Below are 27,576 nucleotides of genomic sequence, written 5' to 3'. Positions count from 1 at the left end.
TGCAAGGTTTGAATCTGACCCAGAGATTCATCTTTGTCTAATCCTGGAAAGGGAATTTTGATGTGAAACAGTCCGAGAGTTCAGACCAATCGAATAAGAAGAGAAAGGGCGGTTGGGGTGCCCACCGGTGGGAGGAGCTCCTGAGCTCGGCCCTGGAGGCCTCAAGGGTTTAGGGGCCCCTCCGATCGTGCCAGAGAGCAAGAGAGAGGAACTGGGGTGAGCAAGTGCTGTGGCTTTGTCTGTTTCCTGTTTCAGCAAGGCTGCTGTGCAAAAAGAAAGACAGTACCAGGAAGGGAAATGCTCAGGGGGCCCCGAGCCATGGATTGAGATCTTGCCCCTTTGGAGACCACAGCCGAGACCTGCCCAGGAGCTGGGATGCTTTCCTGAGCTGCTGGGATTGGAGCCTGGGACCTCAGGTAACTGAGAAGGAGAAGGCTTCTGCATCCAGGTTGGGGACCTCCGACTCTGGGGTGGGGCGGAAGACACTGTCTGCCAGCTTCCCTGGGCTGAATGGGGAGACCCTGTCCACTCCGGTGGTCTGAGTGTTGGATGTGGGGAACCAGGGAAGTGTCCCGTGTTGGTCTCCGGAGGCCCGGCTCCCAGCATCCTCTGCTCCATCCATTGGATGAGACGAGCCGGGAGTCAGACGACTGAGGATGCAGGCTCCCAAGGACGGGCCGTACACTTTACAGCTCCTTCCCCACAGGGGCCCCGTAGCACCCAGCTGCCGTCCCAGCGGCGTGGCTGCAGGCCCTTCGCTCCAGGCTCGTGCTGAGAGCTCTAGACTAGGAAGGTCTGCCCATTCATTCACGCAGGAGGCCACTCATCACACACGCAGCCGGGAAGTAGGAGCCAAGACCGGGAAGGGCAGCGACAAAGCACTGTCCGGTGAGGGTAGCGCCCTGACCTCCACGGGGCCACCAAGGACAGCCCCCCCGGGCCAGTACCACCTCTTCCCAGAGCTCCAGCTGAGGCCTGTCAAGCTGCCAAGGGCTGCCTGGGCAGTGGCCCAGTGACCTCTCTTTGAACCACACGGGGAGCAGTTCCTTTTTCTCCCACAGCCCATCTCTGTCAGTCAGCCGTCCACATGGCTGCTTGTGTTTAGAGCCGATCGGAATAGTTGAGACCTGCCGGAAAGCTGGGATGATTCTACCCAGCTGTGCCACACCAAATCCCCCTGCTGTGAAAGTCTGGGGTCCGGGAGGGTCTCCTCCTTCCCTGAGGAGCCTTTTCTACTGCCACCCCCAGCTTGGGCAACAGGTGTCAACGTCTGCCCCCCCAGGAAGTAAAGCAGGGCAGCCACGTGTTTCAACGAACCTGTGCAGGCAAAGCCTGTACACTTATCTCCCCTCCCCAGCCCTCTGCTCTTCACAGCTGGAGGAGCGGGGAGTGTTCTCCCTGGCCTCCTCTACGAAGCCTGAGGGATACCCTGGAACCACAAAGGGAGAGGTTCTAGCGCCCCATCTTTTAAAGGTGGGAGGCAGGCAGGCCGCACACCAGTTCTTCACTCTCTCCTTTGCCTTTCTGCCGGGCCTAACTGAGATGGTGACTGTTTGTAGACCCCAAGGCAGCCCTTTCTCCCTGTAGCCCACACCCAGAAATCAGATGAACAGAGCAACAGCAAATATGGTCTCAACCCGGGACCAGCATCCCTTCCATGGGGTAAACAATACCCCTCAAAGAGGAAGGGGGCAGGGGGATTGGAGGACTGGGCATTCTGGGTCCTGGAGGGCTAGGTTACCTTGGAACCTCTGTCTTATAGTACTGAGTCTTCAACATCCAAGATCCGGAGGACGGGAGTAATAATAATGTTATTATAAAAAGCTAACATTTATTGTGTGTTATGTCCCTGACGCTTAGCATGCATTTTTCTCTTTAAGCCTCATAACCTTAGGAGGCAGGTTCCCACTTTACAAATGAGGAGACAGAGACACAAAGACAATCAATAGTTTTTCGAAAGCACATGAGTGGTCGGCAGCAGGGCCAGGACAGAAGTCCACACAGTCTGAGCCCATGGCCAGGGGTCCTCACTTCCCCTATCTACGGCAGAATAACCAGGGCTGATGGCCTGGGACACCACGAGCATAGTTTCTGAATATGGAGTTTACCTGCACATCCAGTCATTCTTAATGTAATAGGAATGAGCCTCTCAGATCCTTTCCTAAGCTTTAAATGGAGAAAGTGGTAGGTGGGACGTGAAGGGGACCCTGCAGAGTAGGAGCGAGGAGGAAAGCCTACAGAAAGGCGAGAGGCACCCAGGGACAGGACGAGCGGACGGGCACTGACAGCTTCACAGTTCTGCTGGGGTCCAGCACTGCCCGAGACCACAGGATGCCCCCTCCACGGCTGGAGAGTCAGGCACTGGAGAGCGGACAGGACCTGACCACGAAAGACCCCCCCACTCAGGGTGTGAGCCTGCCCCACCCGTGACCCCCAAGAAGGAATGGCATGATCACAGAGAGAGAGCAAGAATCCTGCAGAGAGTTCCAGACTGAGCTGGGAGGCGCAGAGGCGTGCCAATGATAAGGGCAGAGAAGCTGCTACCTGTTGAGTCTGTGTGACCTATAGACAGACCCAAGGGGCCAGAGCCGGCAAATGCCTGCAGGCTGAAGCTGAGACACCCTTCTCTGATCTATGACACAGGAACTAGGTTCCTAAGGCAGTGGGGAGTGAGGCCGTGGATGGACAGAAGCAGCAGCTGTAAGGGGAAGTCCCTCTCCCTTCGTGAGTTTCTGGGCTGACTCTGGGGACCAGTGGAGACAGGGACCAGAATTTCCAGGGCTCAGAATCCAGCTCAGCCAAAGTAAAAGTTGCTCAGTCATGTCCAGCTCTTTGTGACCTGATGAGACTATGCAGTCCATGAAATTAATTCTTCAGGCCACAATACTGGAGTGGGTAGCCATTTTCTTCTCCAGGGGGATCTTTCCAAACCAGGGATCGAACCCAGGTCTCCCGCACTGCAGGTGGGTTCTTTACCAGCTGAGCCACCAGGGAAGCCCTGAGTCCAGCCCAATTTAGCCAAGCTCCCTGAGGGTTCTGGGAGAACAGACAAAGTGGCACAAGGTAGGCAAGGGAGAGTGGGAAAGAGACAGCAGGGCACAGGGCAGGAAGGGGGGGCGAGGGCTGGGGGTGACGTGAGCAAGCAGGTAAGGTGTGAAGGCACAGCAAGTGTGGCCTCTACACCAAGCCCGGTTCCCTAGGCACTTCTGGTTACTGAGTTTGCTTGTTTACTTCTGTTTCATTTTTGAAACACAGCCTTATTTAGGTATAACCCACGTGGTTGCAGAAGACACAATCTCTGGACTAAGGAAAGCAGGCATGGCGCCACACTTAGCCCTAACAGGGAAGGGATTCCAGAAAGCAAAGGGACCCTCTGCTTCAAGAGATACGGAGCTGAAAGCTCTGAAATGGCTTTTGGCCAGTAACGGGCAGGTGCCCAGCCAATACTGATTTGGGTTGATCTGAACCTGAGAATCAGAGCTGTTTATTGGGCCAGGAGTGGAATGTCAAGGGACCGATGTCAGGACCCCACACCTGGAGGCAATAGTGCAGGGTTTCCCTCCTAAACCATGCCCAGAGCTAGGCTCGAGAGCCAGCTGCTAAAGGCGCTGCTCAAGGCTGCACCTTGCAGGGTCTGGCTGTCTGTCCAGGCCTCGAGAAAAGTCACTCGCCTATTAGTACTTTAGTAACTAGACCAAGAGAGCATAAAGATGCTGGCCTTCCTTTTAGATTGGGGAAGAGGGAGCCAATTTAACTGCTTCTCTAGAAGTTCCTGGGAAAGGCACACGTCCGCATCCGCCATCCAAAGGGCTATAGGCTTTTGGTGATTTTTCTCAATTATTTCTCATGTTCCCCTAACTTGGAGGCAGGCTGAGATGTTCGGTCAAGGAAGAAGTGGCAGCCAGAGGAATCTCGCCACTTTACAGAAAGGGAGGCACAGGCCAGAGAAGAGCAGAGATTAGTCGAGAGACTGGACCCAGAAGTCCCGAATCCCCACGTGACATCATCCCCGCCTCAGTTTTCAACCCACATGTATGGGACATGGTGCTATTTCTGCCCCCTCATCTAGAGAGGTGGTCATTTTTCTGCCCATCTCCTGACCCCTCCCCTTTGCCTCCCTCTTGGCACTGGGCAGACCCGGGCAGCTATTCCAGGAACTGGAAGCCAAGCAACAACAGGTGCTCGGGAGGTCATCATGATCGGCCCAGACCCCAGGCCTGCCCCTGGCTTGGCCCGGTGGGCTGAGAGCTACGAGGCTAAGAGCGAGCGCCGGCAGGAGACCCGTGAGAGCCGCCGCTGCCGCCCCAACGTGACCACTTGCCGCCTGGTGGGGAAGGCCCCGAGGACCCAGCAGAGGGAGCAGCTCCGGAGAGCGCGCCAGCAGCAGTTTCTCAGACGGAGGAACCTGGAGGTGGAGGAGAAAGGCGAGGCACCAAGCCCGCCGGCCAGGGAGCCAGGCCCCTCCAGGACAGGCCAGGCCACTGACCTCAAGGAGCCCTTGTCTTGGGCCAACAGGATCTCTTCTCCCAGACAGCAGGTGGGCCGTGTTGAGGGACACACTGCCCTGGAGCGGGTGGGCTGTGGGGGCAAGGCAGCAGCCTTGCTGCCCTGGGTGGGCTCAAGGTCACTGAAAGCTGATTTAAATGAAGCCCCTCCTTCTTCAGTCATCATAGAGTCTCCCTTAGCCAGTTACTTGTTCTGATGTTTTTCTTCTTGTGGATTTTTTTTTTGGGTGGGGGGCGGGGTAAGAGGGGCTTGTTTACCTATTTTTTATTGTTGTTGTTTTGCACTTGCTTTTTAGGAAAGAGAAAAATAATTTCACAGCTAATTCCTAGTATTCATTCCAATTCAGTCTATCTAGATATATCTTCTACAGCAGTCATTCATCATCGTTCAACAAACATTCACTGAATGCTTATTGTGGGCCAGGGACACAAGCCAGATCTTCTTAATGTCCTTCTGGAATCTCACACACACACACACACACATACACACATTTCTTGTCTCCATTCTTCTATAAGGCAGCTGTATCACCCACCTTCTCTCGGGCCATCCCAATTCTACTAACTTCACTCATCTAAGGCCATGTCCGGTCCAGGAAACCTTAGCTGCCCTAGCTTCTTCAGGCCACCTCTGCTCTCTGTGGTCCTTATGAGGCTATAAATCCTTGAAGATTGTGTAACTCTTATAGGGCCCATCAGTCTGGCCTGGGAAGGAACAGTGTTGACCAAAAAATCTAGGGTATGTTGAAATGAGCTCAGCTAGCAAACCATCTGTGTCTTCCTATCCATGCTGTGAGCACGTGGACAGTGGGGACAGGTCCTCTAACGTCCCTGGAAGTGCCTGATATTGTCCCGTCCCCAGAGTAGTTGTTCTATCAGGCTTTCTTAGCCAGCGCATCTGTTATCCAACACAGGAGGTGCTGTTCAGAAAAAGGATCCTCGAGTCCAACTGTAAAAGAAAACCAGTGGTGTACTTTCTAAGGCAAGAAGGTTTCTGAATCTTTCACGGAAAAAAAAAATAATTTTAAGGAGGAAAAAAAAAAAAAACACACACAGTTCCCTAAAGAACTCCTCCGGAACCTGTCATTATGTAAGATTAATTGAGACTTAATCTGCATGATTAGCTGCCATAGGCATTCCTTAGCCTTTTCGTGTTACATTACAAAGACAGAATTTCTTAGACTTCAATTTTAGTTTGTAAGAAGAAAATATGTGAGACTCACTGTGGCGGCTGCTACATGCTCCTCCCTGTTGCTGGCCTACTTTCTCCTCAGCCATCTTCCAGCTGGCGCTGAGAGGAAGGCGGTCCTCTTCCCTGAGAGGAAGGCAGTCCCCTCTAGCATATGGAAGGCACCCTGGCGACTACTCCCAACTCATCGCCACACAGACAGGAGCCTGAGACCAAGGAAAGGCAGGACCTGACCCCGGTCCCCCTCACTCCCTCCTCAGACCAGTTCTCTTTCCACAGCGTCGTGCTGGGGGCTTTGTAAGGGGCTGGGATCATGGTTTTGAGAGAAAGTAACAGGAGACCTGGTGGCTCAGCTGGTAAAGAATCCACCTGCAGTGCGGGAGACCTGGGTTCAATCCCTGGGTTGGGAAGACCCCCTGGAGAAGGACATGGCCACCCACTCCACTATTCTTGCCTGGAGAATCCCATGGACTGAGGAGTCCATGGCGTCTCAAAGAGTCAGACAGGACCGAGTGACTAGGCCTTTATGCTTTTAACTGGAGACCAGGCCCGCTCCCCATCTGCCTGGCCTGAGGAGGAGCTGATCCCACTAGCCAGCGACCAGTGAGGGTAGGAACAAGGGGAAGCTTGGGGCTGTGAAGGCTAGGACGGGGTTCCTTTGGTGTTCTGGACCCGAAACTTAATCACTGGCTCACCTTTCTGCAGTCAGCTGGAGAACCCTGCTCTAAGACGCTCTCTCTAGTCTCGCAGCAACACCCCCCTCCCCACTTGCTTTCCAGGTGTCAGAGACCAGTTCTGAGGTCTTTGCAACCCAACACCATCCTCCTTCAGGTGCCTGGAGGGATCCAGCTGACCACCACCCCACCCAGGCTAGTGGCCTTCCACCACAGGCCTCTCCCATCAAGAAGGCACCCAAACACCACCGTGGTAAGAGCCTCCCACCCTCACTGGGGCCTGCAGAGAATCCTGCCACAGCTGTCTCAGCTCGCTGGCAGTGAAGAGTCCCTACACCTCCCTACTTCCCTCACTGCCTCTCCCAGGCCTCCTGAATCATCTTATCCCCTCCCTCTCAGGCACTCAGACAAAGGCAGGAGAAACACAGTCAACAATCAAGAATGATGCCAGTCAGCAAACCAAGTGAGTACCTTTCATGTTCCTGGCCCCAGCTCCCCACAGCCCATCCATTCCTCTCTTCGAAGCTTTCACTTGAATACCCTCCCCCAGAATCTTGTGGAGTAAGAGGGGCTTGTTTACAAGGAACTTTCACATCCACCTTAATTAAGAAAAAGGAGGGCCTTCCCACCCTATTGGCTCTCCAGAAGAGATGAGAGAAGGAATCTACACCCTGCCTCCTGACACGCCTGTTTCTTTAATCCACTGCCATTTTTGTTTTTCTTCTCTTCCAGCTATGGAGTTGCAGTTCTAGATAAGGTAAGAAAATCCTCATGGTGGAGGTGTAGAATCACATGGCATCTAATCTTCTCCAAGGTCCAGAATTCATTGGTAAACTCAGCTGGGATGGATGGGGCATCCTCTCCCTGGATGAGCACAGACAAGGAAGCCTGGAGGGACCCTGAGTCCAGGAAGAAAATTCACTTAGCACAAGCCAATCCTGGCTCAGATTCCATGTTCTAGGATTTCAGGAAAGCCACAATGTTCTTAAACACCCTTTTTCTTTCTCTCTAGGAAATCATCCAGCTTTCCGAGTACCTCAAAGTAAGTAGCATGAACTCTCCCCTTAGCTCCTCCGTCTGTCTGCTCACGTCTCCTCCAGGTTAATTTTAACCCACTTGCATTTTGCCCCTCAGGAGGCCCTCCAAAGGGAGCTGATTCTAAAACAGAAAATGGTGGTTCTCCAAGACCTACTGTCTACCTTGATTCAGACCTCCGACAGCACTTGGAAGGTAAGGGAAACCTTTGTTTGAACAAAGCTCGGGGGCTTCTATGTGTCCATCTCGTTCTTCTTTCCATACCATTGCAGCAAGAGAAAGCGCTTTCTCACTACGGAAGACGCTGAAGGTAGGGTTAGACATCCAACATGTCACAGTAGATATATGGGAGAGCTTGGCTGAATCCAGGGTCGTCAGCTGAGGACCATGCTGCCACTCACCCAGGGAAGACCCAGAATCAAAAAAAGTCCCTCTTTTTTTAAATTTGTTGGAAGAAACAAAAGAAGGTCTCAATACAGTTCCTGTTACTGACTGTGGTAAATATCAACCGTTTTTGTATGGAATTCATATCAATATTAACTTTCAGCCACCATGCACCTACTTCTCGCCCCAGACATGAATGTGAAAGCAGGAAGGGACCTAGCGATTATCTAGTCTAATTTTCTCATTTTGCCCATGAGGAAACTGTCAGGGAAGTCAGGTGACTTGCTAAAGTCACAGTGCTAGTCAGAGGCAGAACTGGAACTAAATTCAGACCTCCTGATTTTAGCTCATTCATTCAACAAATATCCACAGATCACGTTCCCTGCACTGAGCACTGGAAATAATGAGATTAATCAGGCAGGGTTCCTGCTTTTAGAAAGCTTGTGGCTTTCTCAGGGAGACAGATGCCTAAACAGTGAAGAGATATGAGAAATAAAAGAAGTGCTTTCAGGATATGGTAGAATACAAGGGGAGAACCAGGGAAGTATTTACAGTTATATTTCAAGGCATTGACTATCCATATTGTATTTTCCAGGCAAATGTCACAACAAGAACTATATTCTGGTCAGGGGATACGGGACAGGCAAAGAACCAGAGGCATGATATAGTCTCCAGCTTTTTATTATCAGGACACCTTTATATTCTTTAAAAAAGTATTAACATCCAGGGGCTTCCCTGGTGGTGCACTGGTTAAGAGTCTGCACTTCCAGTGAAAAAGGGTACAGTTTCAAAGCCTGGTTGGGGAGCTAAGATCCCACATGTAGCATTATTATTAAAAAATAATATTAAAATCCAAAGAACTTTTTGGTTTACCATTTAGAAGTGAAAACAGGAATTTTAAAATATGCACTAAGTTTAAAATAACAGTAGACAGATTACATGGGAACTTAAATTATAGACTGTTTGAAAAATATTTTTAAATAGTGAGAGAAGTGGCGCTGCTTTATACTTATGCGAGTATTTTTAATGTCTGAACAGAGGACAGCTAGACTCCCATGTTTGCATCTGCATTCAATCTGTTGTTAATACATTGTTTTGTTAAAATATATGAGGAAAATCTAACCTTACACAGAAACACAGTTGGAAAAGGGAAGACCTTGCAGATCCTGGATTCCCAGGGGTCCTTGGACTCCACAATGAAATTCCTAGACTGCAGTGTTCAAGCAGTTTGATGCCACCAGAGCAGAAAGCCACGGGTGTACAGATAGAACACACAGGCCTCACAGGCCTCTGTGAGCATCTGATCGTCCACACAGATGGTGTGCTTAGAAAGCCAGTCCACCCGGGACAGGAAGGTGTGGGACAAAACTGCGAAGCCTGCAGTGACGTCAGAGACCTCCAAGGCTCAGCCAGCCCTCTTCCCGTCGGTCACTGTACCTGGATTTGGGTGTCTGTATTCAGGGCTCCTGCTGCTTAAGGAAGTGGTTTTCGTAGCAGAGTAGTTCCCTGAGACAGACAGCTGTGCATGCCAGGTGCTTTCCGGGGCTGAACTAAACTGAGACTGTCTCATTCGTTTATTCAGTAGACGTCTGATAAGTCCCGACTATGTGCTGGGTTGGGTGCGGCAGGCACAAAAGGCAGTGGATTTCCCACAGCAGCCAGGAAGAGAAAGACAAGTCATAAATAAACCCAACTGCCGCGTGCGCAAGCTGTAACAGCACTTTCTACCAAGGGACCCAGACAGAAGAGAAGGGAGCGATTCTTCCGCCTGTGGAGGAACAGGGTAGGCTTCAGAGGCAAGGGGCCACTTTAGTTGCGTCTAGAAAGACTGAGGAGTTTACCGCGACAGACTGGAAGTCGCTCACTCATGTCCGACTCTGCGATCCCGTGGACTACACAGTCCATGGAATTCTCCAGGCTACAGTACTGGAGTGGGAAGCCGTTCCCTTCTCCAGGGGATCTTCCCAACCCAGAGATCAAACCCAGGTCTCCTGCACTGCAGGCCGATTCTTTACCGGCTGAGCCACGAGGGAAGCCCAACAAAGACAGAAGCAGGAATGATGAAGGGGGAGAGAAAGCAGAAAGGATAAGGGTGCTTACGATAAAGCGATCTAAATGACTACAGGCCTGGGAGTAACAGAGTGTGGGGCAAGGCCGAGGGTGACGGAAAGGAAGGGATTGTGTCAGAGGAGCTTCAGAGAGAGGACCTCTCTAGTATTACGGCTCTTAAATATTTTCTGCTGAATACGGTATGTCGAACTTAAATAGTCATGGATTCCCTTTTAAAGGACAAGTGTGTGTGTGTGTGTGTGTGTGTGTGTGTGTGTGTGGACAAGTGTGTGTGTGTGTGTGTGTGTGTGTGTGTGTGTGTTTATCATGAGAATGCATGACACCCCAGTCTGAGAAACACTGCTGCAGGCAGTAAGCAGGGTAGCAATGGGAGGTGCTTGCCTCAGGTCTGAAGTCCTACACTTAGCAATGTCCGCCCCATCCTGAGAAGGAGCTTGTCCAGTAGCTGTGGAGCTGTGCTCACTTAGCAGCATATGTACCAGGGACCTCCCCTGCAGGTCCAGTGGTTAAGACTTTGTGATGCTAAGGCAGGGGGGCGAGGGTTCGATCCCTGGTCAGGGAAGCAAGACCCCACACGGCCAATAAATAAGTAAGTAACACAGCCGCTGAACTGAGTTGAAAGCGATGGATCAGCTCTGCATTTTAAATGGATCTCTGACAACAGCGAGCACTCGGGCTCCGAGGGGGTGCAGGGGTGGGGAAAGCTCTCCTAATATCCCAGGTAGGATACAACCAGAGCTTGGGGGCGGGGAGGATTTACTGAGAGACATTTCCCAGGCAGACTCGGAAAGCAGTTTCTGCACCACTGCACACTCCAACAGCAGGGAAGGGTGCAGGGGCTCCTCCAGGGCTGTGGTTCACTCCCTTCCTCCCTCCTCCCCAACTAATACTCTCTTCTTGTCTTCTTCCTCTTCACCAACCCTCAGCTTCCTGTTTTTAAGAAAAATCACCTCAGATTTTCAGTTAATTGCTCTTGCTTCCCCCCAAACAATTCACCCCCTTTCTTCAGCAGAAAGAACGTCTCAGACTGCAGTACTGGGGAAAAGTAACGAGAAGCGTGTGGCCAGAACAGGGTCTCTGACATTCAGCTACATTCAGGCCTTCGTTTCCATTTGGCCTCCCTAGTTTAAATGCCCAGCTTCACAGGTAGCTCCCTGCAAACTCTGTTAGAACACTAGGGACCAGCTCCCTCTAGTGCCTCCAGCCTCCAAGCTGACGCTGGGCCTTTTGGATGCGACAGGCCCTGGGGCACTGCAGCGACTCCTGAGCTGGATCCAAGCTTCAAAGCAGAAATGGTTCGGGCGGTAGAGAAAGCGAGCCCACAGTATTGGGCAATACAGGCCCGGAGCAGGGCACACTTGGGTTTTTAGTTCTGCAAAGTGAAACTGAGATCTTCAGATGACAGTGCAGCGGGGGATTGGCCCTAAGCAACCTCTGCTGGAACACAGAGACTAGAAGTGGGCTGGTGCTTCTGCGGTGAGGTGGTGGTATTTCTGGAGAGCAGGTCACAGGCAGGGGAAGCCAAGCAGAAGCAGCAGGAGCTGAAGCCCGCAGACCGGCACCCAGGTGCGTATGGCCTCCACCCCATTCCCTTTTACACCCGGGGATACTCTGCTCTCTGAAACCCAGGTTACTGGGATGCAAAGCCCACAGTTGGCCTGTAAAAAGTGCTTTTCCCCCATACTGTTACCACTGGGCTTCATACAGGGAAACCTAGGGCTCAGACCAGGAAATTGCACACCCCATTTGCAACAACTTGGCTGCAACTTTCCTGGCTGACTTGGGGAGTCGAGGAAGGCAGAGCTGAGGGCCAGAGATGTGTTCAAACCTCAGACTTGGGTGGCCCTTCATCCCCACCAAAGAAGCTAGCCTGAATTGTCTTCTATTGCAACGTGAATGGAAAAGTAATCTGGGGTGCGGCTAACATACAAACACAGCTGGAAGAGGCAAAAATATTGGATTAAAACCATACTAAGGAAGCAGAAAGGAGCTACCCAGAAAGAGTAGGAGCCTGGGGGAAATGTAAGAATATCGCCTCAGACTTGTTTTCTTCCCAAACTACTGCAAGATAAACCTTCAAGCTCAGTGGGTTTGACTGCATTCTCCATAGTAAGAGTTTGTTGCTCAGTCACTCAGTCGTGTCTGACTCTTTGCGATCCCACGGACTGCAGCACACCAGGCTTCCCTGTCCTTCACTGTCTCTCAGAGTTTGCACAAACTCGTGCCCACTGGGTAGAGAAAAACAGTCTGACAACCTGAAGCGTGGAGAAGGAGCTGGGGTGCCGAGTGGAGGGAGTTGATTTCATGACCCTCGGATTAACAATGAACAGGCCACTGAGGGGAGTGACTTTTCCTAGTCCCTCCAAAGCCAGGAACAGTGGAAGTCTTTGTCCATCTCTTTTATTGGTCCCAAAGCCCTGTGGTTTATTGTAGATGCCAAATCCCTGACTCTCAGCTCTCACACGAGACGTTTCGAAAAACATTAATAGCAGAAGGCAGTTTGAAAAATTATTTTTGGCAAAGCCGTCTTGCTTTTGCAAGACCCAGCTGAGGAATACAGGAAGCAAAAAGGTGGTGGTGGGGCAGGGCGGGGCGGGGGGGGGGGGGGTCGCCCCTTGGCTCCCTGGGTTAGAGGAATCAGCCAAAAGATCAAAACAGGAGCTGTGAGATGCCACTTCCTGCCCCTCCCCCACAGGTGCCCTGAAACTCGCTGAGGGGACAGACCACAGAACAGTCTCTTCTGGCAAGTAACAGACCAAAAATGGTCCAAGAGCGGGAAATGGCCAAGCCACACGGCTGAGGGGCCCTGGCGACTCAGGCCTGAGGAGAAATGCAATTTCTAGACCTCACAAGTGTCCCACCGGGCCTGGCTGGAACAGCCCAGGGAAAGGCTATGAAAACCAGTTACCCCTAACGAGACCCACGGCCTTTTCTCTGGGAAATTGGCATCCACGGCATGCCCCCTCCTCCCTACACACGCACACACACACACACACACACACACACACACACACACACACACCACCACCCCCACCACCCCTAAGTCATACTGTTAGCTGCTCAGCAGAAATACTGAGAAACAGAAACAGGTAACGGGCCTTCCCGCCTGCCTTTCTCCGCGCTGGCCCTTGAGATTAGCATCCCTCTTGGTGTGTCCAAAATGCCACCAGATAGATCCAGCTCGTCAACAAATAAAGTGTGGCTTTCTTGGAATTCCTCTTACCATCGGAACCACACACGCGTACAAAACCTGCCTTAACACCCTTTCTCCCTTTCCTGCTTTCTTAAAAGAATTTCTCATCTTCAGGGGTGTGGGTGTGGGTATGTGCGTGTGTGCATGTGTGTGTGTCCAGGAGAGGACAGTATTCACTTGCTAGGGCTGGTGTGTGTGTGGGGTGTGTGTGGGGGGGGGGGGGGGGTGTGGGGGTGTGCGTGTCCAGGAGAGGACAGTATTCACTTGCTAGGGCTGGTGTGTGTGGGGGTGTGCGTGTGTGTGTGGCCAGGAGAGGACAGTATTCACTTGCTAGGGCTGGTGTGTGTGTGGGGTGTGTGTGTGTGGGGGGTGTGGGGGTGTGCGTGTGTGTGTGGCCAGGATAGGACAGTATTGACTTGCTAGGGCTGCTATAACAAAATGTCACAGGCTGGGTGGCTTCACCGACAAGAATGTGTTTCCACAGTCCTGGAGGCTGCAAGTGCTAGATTAAGCTGTTGACAGGGCAGATTTCTTCCGAGGCCTCCCCTTGGCCTGCAGATGGCCATCTTCTCCCCGTGTCCTCACGTGGCCTGCCCTCTGCATCCTGAGGTTCGAATCTCCTCTTTTTCTGAGGACACCAGTCATACTGGATATGGGCCCATCCTAATGACCTCATTTTACCTGAATTACCTCTTTAAGGACCTTGTCTGCAAATACAGTCACCGTCTGAGGTACTGGGGGTTAGGATGTCAACATATGAATGCTGGGGGCGTGGACAGGGGCGCACAATTCAGACCATGTCGGCGGTAAGGGAGGGAATGCATGTCCCCCGCGGGAGGAGAGACCCCTTTAGTCTCACTGGCCTTCAGAAGTAAAGGACGATGCACTAGACGGAGAGGAGGTGAGGAGCAGAGGTGCCTAGACAGACAGGGGAGAGAGGTGATGAGCGAAGGAAAGGGGAGCTTAGCAGCTTTCCTTCAAACAGGCCCCTGCAATGATACCCTCAGCCATGTGATAGAAAACCTTGAGGTACACAGGTGACTTTGGGGAGCAGTCTGATCCTTCCTTCACCTATTCCAGAGAAAGAGGAAAAGATGCTCTTCTTTCCAAACATCCCTTGCCATCTTTCCCCCTCCCCACCTCCTAAAGGAGCTCAGTTCCACAAACACTGTTTATTATAGGCAGTAGGCTGGGAATACACAGCAGAAGTCTCTGCATGCTATATTTTGGCCCAAACTCACTAACTCATTCCATCTGTTCCAGGGCCAGCTTAATGAAGACAAATTGAAGGGCAAACTGAGATCCTTAGAAAACCAACTGTACGCCTGTACCCAGGTAAGCATTCCGGAGGGCGCCTCTAGCCCAGGAATCTGAAATTAAGGTAGACAGTGCTTGAACCTCAAGCCTACTCTAGAAACGTCACCTGCTAGAGATTAATGCACACATCCTATTCACCCAGTTCTGGCCTTTACCATTTTCACTTTGGTCTCCAATTCACTCTATCTTCCCTTTCTCCCGCTGTCCTTCCCTTTGCACCCTGGGAAAGGAAGCCCAGCACCAGCGCTTTGCCAGCTCCAGGGAGACCTTGAGAATACCTGGAAAAGCAGGAAGAGGCCCTTGGTAAAGATTCAGCTTATCTGGACAGCACTCCACAGGCCCTAATTTTAGAAGAGATGAATTAGATATTACAGTGAAGTCTCGCAAAATGATTTTCATCCCATGGGCAACTTCTATCTAGCACCAATCCCTGGGAGCAAGCAAAAGACTGAGACTCCTGGCTTTCTGTGGCATTGTTATCCACTTCCAGTAATCTCTTGATTGCCCTGCTCTTGGATTATAGGAGATAGGGAAAAAAAAAATGTTTTCACACTCAAGAAATGATAGATTTCTGACAGGTTAAGAGAATGCGGTGGACTAACTAGGCTGCTCCCACTTGATGTTTGGAAAATAAGGTGACCTTGTAGTTAGAATTTTTCAGGGGAACAGTTTTTCTAGTCTATAGGTTTGCTGATTCACTGCTTTCATTTTTGCAGCATGACCTACTTTGTCAGACTCTTAACTAAATAATGCCAAACAAGCTCGTAAGAAACTGACATACAATCCAGGATGCCAGTCTACTCATGTTCAATGGGGAATAAAGCTGGCCAGTGACCAGCACGGTTAAGCCCAATAACCTGGACATAGGATCTCAATCAATAACTTCTGTATCTGGCTTCTAGTGACAATTCCAAGAAAAGACCCACTCAATATTTAAATCCAATGGAAATGATTTCATAATGAACTCTAAATTTGCATTATCTAGACTATCTCTTACCCAGTTGGGTAAGCCAGAATCAACAGTAAAAGCTTCTGGCTTTCCCAAAATCTCAGGGCATAAAAATGAAAACCATGGGAAGGGCAAGTGAATCTGCAAAGCTGCTCTGGTGTCTTTTTGATCTTGAAGCCAGGAGAAATTTTTAAAATGCTAGAAATTTTTAAAACTTGAGATTACTGAAGATTGTTCAGATCACTGAGGCTATAGAAACAATTTTATTTTTTTTTAAATGCTCCCTGCCTCAAAGGAGTTTACAATCCTTTAACGGAGGCAAATAAGTCAATGGATTAGAAATATAGATACTATGTGAACACCAATAAAACTACCTAATCCATAAAGAGTTGGGGGATAGACCTGGTTAGCCAAATTTATCAGAATTTTTATGATTCTTGGGCTGAATCTTGCATAAGCAGAAGTTAACCAAGTGGAAAGGGTGGGTCAGGATACTCTTTTTTTTTTTTTTTTGTCGTCCGAGGTTTATTGATGACCCGGGCCGCTTTCTTTACGGTTTTGGTGCGAACGCGGCCCATGTTGGCAGGTCCTTGGTAAAAGAGCCAGGATACTCTTAAGTAGAAGCTTTATGGGCAAAAGCAGAGGCTGAGAAGCACAGTGCTTAGGGGACCTACAAGCAGTTCAGCTTGGTTGGAGCAGCATGGAATGAAAGTCTCGGCTTACAAGTAAGAGCCATGCCAAGGAGTTTGAACTTGAATTTTGGAACACTGGAAACCAATGAGATTGAAGCAGGTTGTGACATGATCAGATAGAAGTTGTAGAAAGAAACCTCTAGCTGCAGGACTGAAAAGAGTTTAAAGGGAGGCAAGACTTGAAGATAGGGAGACTATATAACCCATATAATAGTATTACTAGAGTCTGAACTAAGGAGGTGGCAGTCGATAGAGGATACAGGCACGAACTGTTAGAGAGGCTGACTTGACAAAGCTTGATAACCAACTGATTCCTCGGAGAAGGTGAGAGAGAAATCAAAGATGACTCCCTGCTTTCGGGTTTGGGAGACTGGGTAGATGCTGCTGCTGCTCACCGAGATAGGAGCAGGTTCAGAAAGATGATCTCCTCTAGGAAACGCTGAATGTCAAGTGCCTGCGGAAGGCCCCGGGGAGAATGCTCAGCGTGCCTGGGGCAGCTTATCATCCCCACTCACTTCTCACGTCACCTGAGGGACTCTCCCTGCCCGCCTCCAGCCTGGAAGGCAGTCCACCAGATTACTGACATCTCTGCCTCGTGGGCAAGGACCGATTTCTTTTCACTTCTGCATCCCTGCTCAGGGCTTGGAACACATTAGCTCCATGTGCCTTTGTTGAATTGCATCCAATTTACAGAAATACTCCCCTTGGGGAATGAAAAAGGTGCTGTTAGAGATGGAAGACCAGAAAAGCAGCTATGAGCAGAAGGCCAAGGAATCGCTGCAGAAGGTGCTGGAGGAGAGAATGAGCGCAGAGCAGCAACTGCAGAGCACACAGGTGTGGGGATGCCCCGTGGTCCCTGGGGCTGGGAGCCTGGGGCGGTCGGGCCGCAAGGGAGCAGTGGCACGACTCCCTGGAACCTCCGACGCACCTCCCTCTCCTCTGGTCTCCCTCAGCGGTCCCTGGCTCTAGCCGAGCAGAAGTGTGAACAGTGGAAGAGCCAGTATGAGGCTCTGAAGGAGGACTGGAAGACCCTGGGCACTCAGCACAGAGAGCTGGAGAGCCAGCTCCATGTGCTTCAGTCCAAACTGCAGGTACCAGGCCCTGGGGGCAGGGAGCAGGGGAGGATTTAGGGGAGGGAAGTGTCGATAGTAGTGACAAGAGAAGATCCTGCTCAGCTGGGAGCCCCAAATCTGGCTTTAGCGAGGATGTCTACACTGCTCATGCAAACCACCGAAGTGTGCATTGGAATGACAGCATCCAAATGCAAAGGGCTGGACTGGAATATTCCTCAGCCTACTGCCACACCCCAACCCACTCTCTGCACCCCCATCCCAGGAGGGCATCCAGTTCAGAAATGCCCGCTGTTGGCACAGAACAAAAGTCACCAGTTTACTTACAGGTTGAGTATCAACTCACACATCTTGCCAATGTGTTTTTTAAGCCATCATAGTGGATTCTTGGCATCCTCAAGGGTTTCACCATTTCCAATCTGTGTTACCTTGGAGAAGTTAACTAACCACCTAAGCCTCAGTTTCCTCATCTGTAAAATGAGGATAATAATAGTATTCTATCATAGGACTGTTGTGAGGATTAAGTGAGGTAATCCATGCAAAGCACTTAGCACAATGCCTTGCACATATAAGCCCTCAATAAACATTAGCTGTTGTTTTTCATCAATTTTACTTAGTTGGATTGGAATTCTGAGAACCCACCTTTACTGAAGCACAGATCTAGGCAACCTATTTGGTAAGCGACAACAAGTAAATCGTCTTATCACAGGAGAGAACCTCACTGGCCACTGCCTTCGCTGTTCTCTTCCTCAAATCACCTACAAGGAAACTCTCACAAAGTCCGTTTCCTTTTCAGCCTTAATTCTTTGTGAAAAATGAGCCTACCCACTCTGCCTTGAAAAAATCGATAGCCTGAGAATGAGAAGTAAAGACAAAGTGAAGTTGTCTAGAAAAGCGATGATTCGGTATTCCTGAATGTGGGCATTTATCCAAAGGAATCCCTTGTGAATATCAAAAAATCTCATCCCTTATTGGTTGTTAAGCATGAGGAATAGAGCAACTGAAGAATTTTAAAACTCTTCCTATTTTTTCCACTTCCCTCAGACTCCGTCTGTTACTCCACAATTTCCCCAGTTTTCTTCCTCCTTGGGATCTGCCCGCTGCCTCCACCCTAGCTAGCGCTGACCTGCCTGTCTGCCCCTCCCCCTCCCACCAGGGAGCAGACAGCAGAGACTCACAGATGAACCAGGCCCTACGACTTCTGGAGAGCGAGCACCAAGAGCTGCAGGCCAGGATTGAATGCCTGCAGGAGGACAGAGACCTGTGCAGCTCGGACACCCAGCACCTACAAGGTACCCATCCCCCTGGAGGCTTTGGAGGCCTCTGGGAGCCCAGAGAAAGGGGGCTTGGCTGGAAAGGGGTCAGTCTTTCATTTGTTTGTTTGGTTGACTTGGTGATTTCATTTTACTCTGAGAAAAAGGCAGGGTTGTTTTAATCATCCAAGACCAAGACAGAAAAGATCCAGCCTATCCATCTAAGCCAGAGCACAGTTACTCCCACAGCAGTCACGTGCCAAGATCGCATTCCTAATTTAAAGGGAAAGGTCAGCAAAAACACCAAGCATAGAGGTTTCCCAGTCACGGCCCCTGTCAGCTGAGAGGGGACCAAATTATACACACGTGCTGCTGTGCTGTGCTGGGTTACTCATTCGTATCCGACTCTTTTGCAACCCCATGGACTGTGGCCCACCAGGCTCCTCTGTCCATGGGATTCTCCAGGCAAGAATACTGCAGCAGGGCAGAGGGGCTGGAAAAGAACACTGGAGCAGGTTGCTGTTTCCTACTCCGGTGTTGTTCCGGACAATACTAGGAATGTTCCTGACCAAAGATCGAGTTGGCATCTCTTGTATCTCCTGCACTGACAGGCGGATTCTCTACCAATGAGCCACTTGGAAAACCCTATATACACAAACAACCCGTAACTCAGCCCACTGTCGATCCAGATGAAATCCAAGGCAGTAGGGTTCTGGTTTACCTCTTCAGAACTGGGACAAGCAGAAGAAAGAGCAACTTCCACTTGACACTGGTCAGAGGCCATGGGCTAGACGGCATCTGTTACTAATTTCCAGCCTCAGGGGTGAGCTCTTTAAGTCTTAGGTTCTTCTATTTTGGTTTGTTTTATTTCATTGTCAGATCAACTAAAGAGGTCAGAGGAGGAGAAACTCGCCCTGGTGACCAAAGTACAGCAGCTGCAGAGTAAGTCCCTTTCCAGATTCTCAAAGTAGCGCAGGTGGCTTTTTGGCATTCCTGGGGCTCCTGCCCCACAAAAGGCATCCAGAGAAGCGACGGGAAGCCCAGTCCTTGGCATATCCTCTACCTCTGCTTGTCCAGACCCTCTTCCTGGGCAGTGAGGTCACTGACAGTTCTTCACAAGTTCCACATTAGCCTCTGGCATTTTTCGTTTGTTTCTACTTTTCTCCTCCTTGCCCACAACCACCACCTGCATTTCCCCCAGAATTGCAGATTTCAGAGTGTTTTCTAAGGTCCTTCTTATTTTATTTATTCTAATTTATTATGTACGTTTGTCACACAGACCTCTGCCACTGGGAATGGTTCAGAAAATAAGCTCAGTCTGCTTCCCAATTACATGTCGAGGCCAAAGAGGAAAAGGGGTGTTTCCAAAGAAAAGCTGGCAATTTCTGAAAAGCCAGAGAACCTGAAACCATGCACAGCTCTGCTGGTTGCCTCCCACCTTAACCTCTGACGCCCCCAACAGAGAAATTTCATGCAGAGAGCAATGAGTATAAGAGCCAGGCAGCCTCAGGGGTCAGGGAGGGAGGACACCAGTAAAAGCTGGGCTCCCACACAGTCGGGGCTGAATGGGCAAGTCACTTCAAAATCATGCCTTTATTTATTCAGCGCTTATTTACTGAGCCCCTACCAAGTCCCAGGCACCGAGACACACTCTGAGGATATGCTAATGAACAGAACTGGCATGGTTTCCTCCCTAATGAAGCTCACATTCTAAACAAACACTATAGTGCAGTATGGAGTTTCTATGAACAAATCCGCCTCAGGTATTAACAACTGCTATAGAGGAAAAAACACAGCAGGTTAAAGAGAAACAGTTGCTATTTCACACAGGGTCAACTGGGAATGTCCTTCTTCTACGGTAACATTTACACAGAGATTTAAAGGTACATGGTAGGAAGAGATATAAGGAGGGTGTGTTCGTAACAAAGCACCACAAGCTGGGTGACTTAAAGAACAGACATTGGTTTTCTCATAGCTCCAGAGGCTGGAAGTCTCAGATCAAGGAAGCGGGCAGGGTTGGTTTCTTCTGAGGGCTCTGGGGGCAGGATCCATTCTAGAGTGCTTTCCTTGGCTTGGAGAAGGAAATGACCCTCTTCTCCATCCAAGATGGAAATGGACACCTTCTCCATCTCTTCACGTCTTCCATCCGTCCGCATCTGTGTCCAAATTTCCCCTTCTTGTAAGGATACTAGTCAATATTAAAATAGGACTCTAATGTCCTATTTTAACTTGATTAAAAGAACCTATCTCCAAATAGGGTCACATTCTGAAGTACTGGAAATCAGGGTTTCAACATATGAATTTGGGGGGGGGGGGAGTGACACAATTCAACTACAGATGGGAACAGAATAGTCAAGGTCTCAGCAAAGTTCTGAGAAGACACTCTGCAGTAAATGCGCTAGCACAGACAAGTTCCTTGTGTTTTCCAACAGGTCTGCTTCAGAATCAATCCTTACAGCTTCAAAAACAGGAGAAACTCTTAATAAAGAAAGGTCAGCAAACTTCTTTCCACAAATTCTAAGATATTGCTCTTTCCTTGCCCTCCTAGAGGCAGAGGGATGGACTATACGACCCTGTGTCGGGGACTCTTAGGTCAGGGAGCTAAAGGAGCACTTTAAGGACTGACTCATCATTGGCTCTGAGAACACTTTAGCTAGTTAACCTCCTATCCTGAGAGGTATATAAACTATGGAAAGGATTTCTATTCCCTCTGAAAACACACATCTGTACTGAACATTTCAATAAATTGATTTTGAACTCACAATTTTATGTCAATTTTTACCCTTGACTTTCCAAACCAGATCCAACTCCCCAGGTAGAAACCATGTCACATACAACAGTCACCTCACTCTCAGCCCTCAAGTCTGCTGCCTCAGCTTTCTGAGAACTCACCAAACATCTGGAGAGGGCGAAAGCTCCTCCCTTACTCCCTGCATGTGGCCATTTGTTTTCTCATCACAATCACTGGGTAAAACATAAAGCAGGAAGCATTATGCCCAAATAGGATGGGTAAGAAAATGAAGGTAAACGAAGGTAGTTGGTCGTACAAATTAAGGCTACAGCTATGACAACAATCCAGAATTTCTGACTCCCAGTCCAGGGCTCTCTTCACCAAGATGCAGACTGCCAAGGGGCTGAACAACCAGCTTTAACTACATGAAGATGAATTCTAGGTTATGATTACCATTCTCGTCATTTTGAAACAAGGACAGAAGGAAAATGGAGTTATACTGGAGCATCCAGCAAACCCACCAGACTAAAAGATGTGACATGCAACCAAAGACACGAAAAAAGCATTGTCTAAAAGTATCTGGCATTACGCAGGACTAACGATGCAGAGAAAAGATACCAACCTTGCCCTCCAGGGGCTCCAATTCCAGCTCTCTGTCCAGGCTGAGCATGATCCCAATGAGAGTTCTTTAAAAATCAAAGCACCGCCAGCCACGCAGCGTGGCCAGCGACAGGCTCTTCCTTGTTCCCCCAGTCCTCTTCCCTCTCCCCAGAAGTTTCTCTCGGTGTCAGGACCCTTCCTCAGAGGTGTGGGCCGCACTGTCATTGAGAATCTGGCTGCTTTTTTAGATCAGGCTTTGCCTGTGAGGAGCCCAAAGCCCTCCCATAACGAAGTGGACCCAGAAGGTCCAGGGAAGGAGCAAGACTTGGATTTCAGAGACGAGCTCCAGAAGAAAACTCTGCAGCTTCTGGCCAAGGAAAAGGAGGTGAGGTGGTGACCTCAGACAGGAGGGACTCATCCTCCAGTGACAGGGAAACTGCTGGAAGTCAGTCAGACAGCAGGTATTTCAGAGCTGAAGTTGTGATTAGATGCCTGTAGGTATTCCTTTGCCTGTATAAAAACGTCTTCACTTTCAGCTTGTCAATCTTTTCCTTCTTTATACCAATCTTTATTCAAGGTTTTACTAGAGTTACTTTTCAGAAAGTCAACCTAAACTCAAACACATTTAATAAACACATTAACTCCTCAAACTCTGTTGTACAATGAGTATCTTAAAACTTTATACAGGGTTTTAGTTTTGTTTTAGTTTAGTTTTAGTTTTGTCTTTTAAATAACAAAACTCTTCCTACCTACATACTCACAAAATACATATGTCCGGAAGTATTCACATGCAACTCGTTCCCCTCAAAAGAGGCCTGCGCTAAGATCACTTCCAGGTCATCTGTACTGTAGGAACTTCCCTTTTGTGTGTTCCTATTTAGAAAGCACTTGCACAACTATCACACACAACTATCACATGTACTTACACGTATAGTACATAATATTACAATACGCATTATATATGACATAGATAATATGCATTAATGTAAAATATGCATTTAAATGAACACATTATGGATAAATAAGCTAGGCAAGACTGTCGAAAGCCAAACTGAAAGCTCTGACAAAGGCTGGGACGGGAGGATGGCGGTGAAAATGACCAATGAATGACAAGGTAGCTTACACAGGGCCTTCTCCCCTACCTGGGCTCTGTCCCCGCCAGAACTGTGGTGATGACCTTGGTGGTGTTCTCCCTCACAGTGCAGAGAACTGCATTCTGAACTAGACAACCTCAGTGACGAGTACCTCTCCTGCCTGCGTAAGCTGCAGCACTGTCGAGAAGAGCTCAGTCAGAGCCAACAGCCGCCCCCCAGAGTAAGAGTCTAACCTCCCACAGAGCCCGAGATGATGGCGGGATGCTCCCTCCCTCCCCCAAACCTTGCCCGTAAAATTGCCCAGCCCCTGCCAACATCTGACTGGCCTGCTCTGTTCAGCTTGGTTTACACTGTACGACAGTATAGCAACCATGAATAGAAACACTGGCTCATGCCTCCAAGCCCAATTTTCATGGAACTCTTGAGCCTGAAGGGAAAAACTTACTACTCGCTAAAGTCTGAAATGGTGTACTTTCAGTCTATTTTGAGCGCAGTGGCAAGAACAGAGTGAAGAAAGCAAGAGGAATATAAACAGAGAATAATATAATTTTGCTCAATTGTTCTCCACGTTTGACTTCTATCAGTTTTTAAGTACCTGGCCCCTGCTGGCTGTGGTTTGCTGGTGCATTGACCTTTGGTAAAGTGATTTTATCCCAAGAGAGGTGGCAAAGTGACAGACAGTGATATAAAAAGCTTTCTCTCCTCCACCAACCCAAGGTTTCCTACTGGGCTAGAAGGGGAAGGAGGAAGATTATTTTCACCTGTATCTTCTCTGACCAACCCATGTCCTCTTTCTCTTTTCTCCCCTTCCCTCCTCACAGAGACAATGCGGCCAATGGCTCCTGATGCTGATGGCGCTGATTGCTATAGCAGTGGCAGTGATGCTGGCCAATAAGGACAGCTTGATGCTCTAACTGGTGACAGCTGCCCTGGGTGAAAATCAGGAACAAGGAACTCAAAAAAAAAACCAAAGAACTCAGGTTTGGGTACTTTAAGGTCTGGGTTTTCCCAACACAACTAAGATTTTTGACTATTTTTTTAACCTGCTGTAAAAATAAACAAATAAATTTCACCTGATGGTCTGTCCCGAAGAACTCTGTTTATTCCTGAAGCATCCCGGTCTACTCTCCCTAGTACAGTTCAGCACAGAAATGATAAATGGATTACAGTATTCTTCCCTAGTGTCCTCGAGATACTCGCAATTGGCACTTGAAATGATTCCCATTTGCCATCCCTGACCTACAGCTGATCATTTACCAAGCACCTTCCACATGGGAAAAGTTAAAGTCAGAGGGCCACGGCCGGCAGTGTGACTATCTCAGAAGAGATGCTGAGGTCAGCAAAGTCATTTTGAGTCCTACATCGAGTTCTAAGGTCCTTCTCCCAAGTATTTAAAATGTCCCTCAAGGACAGGAACAGGCTCTCTGGCACACTAAAGGAATACAGCAAGACTGGTGGTTGACAGCACAGCCATGAGATCCGGGCAGTGAACATTCGTAGTGGAGTCTGGGCTAAACAGTTGTCCTCTACTTGGTTCTCGTGAAAAGTATAGGGAACAGGATAGCCCAGGAGGATCCCAAACACAGTACAGAGATTCCAGGCCGAGGAACAAAGCCTGCTGCAGGAGACTGCCAGGGATCGGTCCCTCTGCAGCCCCTGCAAATGTGTGATGATCTCCGCCACGAGGGCCTTCAAGTCCTGAAGCTGGTCCAGGGAGCAGACGGAAGGGTAAGGTTGAGAGCCAGAAACATCCACAAAGGCTACACTACCAAGCAGCACCTGCTCCAAATGTCGACACACATGCTCAGGATGGACAATCAGGCTGTTCTCTGCAATCTCAAGGACGTGAAGCCCCTCAGTCGGGAAACCCAGGCCCCGCAGCTTCTCCAGGTAGCTCTGGATTTTGGCTGCCCCTGCAGAGCTGCAGTCGTACAGCAGAGCTGGCTTCAGTCCCCTGGCCACAGCCAGCACCTCTCCAGCGAGATGAAGACAGATGGCTCTGGGAGGGCCCCGTCTCTTTCCCATGCCCAGGGTCTGCTGAGCAGCTGCCACCAGCAGCTGAGGACTTGGTGTTGACATGAGATCTGGTAGCGACAGTAAGCAGGCCTTCTTAACTAGTCACAGTTCCCTCCCCTCGGCTGCTTCTCTGACCTCCAGACACTTGAAGAAGGGCCTAAAAACAAAGCAGGGGATTATTAACACCAGCCAGTGACACGGCAGGAAAGCTGCCAACAGCTTTTCCTTAAGTCTTAGAGCATCTTCCAGAGGTCATTTTCCCCTCTGCTTTGGAATGCTAACCCCGCCCAGACAAGACAGGGTCACCAACGCTACTTGATTTACTCGTTGACTTGAGTCTCCATCAGTCCCAAATTCCTGCGTCTTTCTGGCCTATCGTTAGATTTATATTGTAACTGCTGTCCATCCTAAGTTTGACTTGCTGTAATTTTACTTTCTCTGCTTCAAACTTAAGGGAGCTTGGGGCAGAGAAGAGAGAGAGCAGATTTGAGAAAAATTCTGAGCATTTCACCCGAAACTGCCTTCTGAGGAAAGCTCTGGGTTTCAAAGGCACTCTTTTTTCATTTCCAACTCCTCCTTCTCTTCCAGCCAAGAACAGCTGTAAGAAAAGCAATCTAATTAAACCCACACTAGAATGTGGCCCACCAACCATCTCGCTGCGTGCCTGCTCCGTCCGGTCCGACTCTTTAGACCCCATGGACTGTAGCCCGCCAGGTTCCTCTGTGCATGGGATTCTCCTAACAAGAACACTGGAGTGGCTTGCCCCGCCCTCCTCCAGGCACTGGCAGCCAACTGGGAAGCCACCAAGCATCTCACCGAGACATAAAAGTAAACAAATGAAACCAGCTAGAATTGCAAGAAGGTTGTAATTTAACTTCTGACAGTCCCGCCTTCCCCTACTAATGGACATTTTCGGACTCCGGGACGATGGGCTCACCTCAACCCCCACGCCGTTTCGTGAATATAGCATCCTGACTTGTTAAATGAGGCAGAGTTGTCTCTCACACATACTGATACCTACGTTCTTCTACTTCCGCTGCAGGCTCGCGGGCTCAGGAACTCCTTCCAGTTTCCTGCCCCTTGGCAGGAAGGCCGTGAGACCCGAGCCCTCAGCAGCAACAAAACTGGAAAGTCTTCTCAGCATGTGATCGTCCCTCACTGCCTGGGGGGCCCCCAAGTCGGCGAAGTCGGCCTATTGCGCATGCCCGACACAACCCTAGCTCCGCCCCATTCCCTGACGTCACCCATTCGGCTCCCGCGCCTCGCGTTAGAACACCCAGCCGGAAGTGTGGGCGCCTGAGGCCCAGCCCTTTCCGGCCAGAGAGGCGTTGGCCCCACCCGTCAGCGTAGGAACGGAAAGGGGAGGAGTGGAGGAAAGCCGGCGCGTCAAGCTCGTCGTCCGCCGCCTCTCCCAGCGCCCCGCCGCTTCCCCACGTTGTGTATTATTAAGTCCAGTGTCCCACCTGACCCGGAGGACAGAAGCGGAGCACGCGCGCCGGAACACCGTTTGATTTGTTTATGGAGAGACTCACTTTCCAAACGAAACATCTCAAGATTAGCGACGTGCTTTACAGATTTTTACTTAGGTGGTGCTGTGCTGCAAAGCTTTTTTTCACTCTGACCTGCCTAAGCCCTGAATCTGAAAGGCTGAATTCCAAGAAGTGGGTGGACAAGTGTCCTGGCCAAGGTTCGTCATCTCTAAATAGGGCGTGAAGGGCATGAGTGTTTTCGCTCCGAACAGCTGTGTGCTATGTATGCTTCTAGGCCCTGGAGGTATTGGCAGCTAAGGAAGCAGACCAAGAAACCCACCTTCGTGGAGTTTCCGTTTGCTGGAATTCCGTTTGCTGACTTCACATGAGAAATGAGAGAGATGGAGAAGCTTTTCAATCAGGTCATTAAGAAGAAAACGTTATTTCACTGAAAGGTTTACCAGCGATATGACCCATACCACAAAGGGGAATAATTTCTTGGGAAAAATTCATATCTAAAGAGATGGCCCAAACTTGTTGATACATGAGCACAGCAGAGGCTAAAGGGAACTGCGGGCACCTAACCTGGAAGTTTCACTCCTGGCTGTACCTTGGGTCTTCAGACTGTGACGAGAGACCACTGTGGAGTGGAGGCGTGGCCAGCTTGGAAGGAGGACCGGCTTATAGGGCTCCCATTTTAATGTTCTTAGCTCAGAGGGAGTCAGAAGCAGAGTAGAAACTAATTTTAGAATTTTTTCCCTCCCTGCGTTTATTTTCCCGTAGTAGTTAGCAATCAGTCTCTAAAAGGAGAGACTTATGTAGTTCATTCATTTATTCTAACAAATATCTGGGAACATACTATGTACCAGGTACTCTGCTGGGACTGGCATCACAGTCCAAGACACCCAGTCCTTACCTCCAGCAAGTTTGCAGTCATGCAGGACACAGATACTGAGCAATTACAAGGGAATTGATTATTCTGAAAGATAAGTGTAGGGTGCTCTGAGGACATAGAGCCAGGGACCTAATTATATGACAAGGGACCAGCCCAGATCCAACATTTGACCTCTCATTTATACCAACAACTAGTTTTGGGGGTTTTTTCCCCCAGTGAGACGCCATGACAAATCTTCATGTGCCATTTCACCTCAAGGTTGGGAGGGAAGAAATGTTCTTTTTTGTTTTGCTTATCAATATGATGTGGTTCGTGTCCCAGACTACATTCAGGCAGTTCCAGAGTCTGCTTTTGAACAGGACGTGCAGATCCAGACTGTGGCCAACCCAATGGGGAGAAGGGTGGACAGTGAAGAAAGCAAAACGCTGGTGACAGCGCCTGAA

General features: G+C 49.6%; 2 protein-coding genes across 2 annotated transcripts; one reads left to right on the top strand and one right to left on the bottom strand.

The window, feature by feature from the left end:
- Window positions 1-326: 326 nt before the first annotated feature.
- Window positions 327-23,779, top strand: TRAF3IP3 (TRAF3 interacting protein 3). The gene is made up of 16 exons (XM_068986318.1): window positions 327-416; window positions 4,136-4,537; window positions 6,471-6,618; window positions 6,765-6,828; window positions 7,098-7,122; window positions 7,378-7,407; window positions 7,500-7,595; window positions 14,311-14,382; window positions 16,699-16,839; window positions 16,959-17,096; window positions 18,232-18,367; window positions 19,208-19,270; window positions 20,761-20,820; window positions 21,908-22,044; window positions 22,860-22,973; window positions 23,575-23,779. The coding sequence occupies exons 2-16, from the start codon at window positions 4,196-4,198 to the stop codon at window positions 23,665-23,667; spliced, it is 1,659 nt and encodes a 552-aa protein (XP_068842419.1). The 5' UTR covers window positions 327-416; window positions 4,136-4,195; the 3' UTR covers window positions 23,668-23,779.
- A 261-nt stretch (window positions 23,780-24,040) lies between these two features.
- C14H1orf74 (chromosome 14 C1orf74 homolog) lies at window positions 24,041-25,911 on the bottom strand. Its single transcript, XM_068986597.1, has 2 exons — window positions 25,791-25,911; window positions 24,041-24,926 (listed from the first exon to the last, which is right to left on the bottom strand). Exon 2 carries the CDS (start codon window positions 24,830-24,832, stop codon window positions 24,041-24,043), a length of 792 nt encoding a protein of 263 aa, XP_068842698.1. The 5' UTR covers window positions 24,833-24,926; window positions 25,791-25,911.
- Between the last annotated feature and the right edge of the window lie 1,665 nt (window positions 25,912-27,576).

Source organism: Capricornis sumatraensis, chromosome 14 (genome assembly GCF_032405125.1).
Source record: "Capricornis sumatraensis isolate serow.1 chromosome 14, serow.2, whole genome shotgun sequence".
NCBI lineage: Eukaryota > Metazoa > Chordata > Mammalia > Artiodactyla > Bovidae > Capricornis > Capricornis sumatraensis.
The sequence above is the reverse complement of the archived record's forward strand: the minus strand, read 5'-3'. Positions and strand labels throughout refer to the sequence as shown.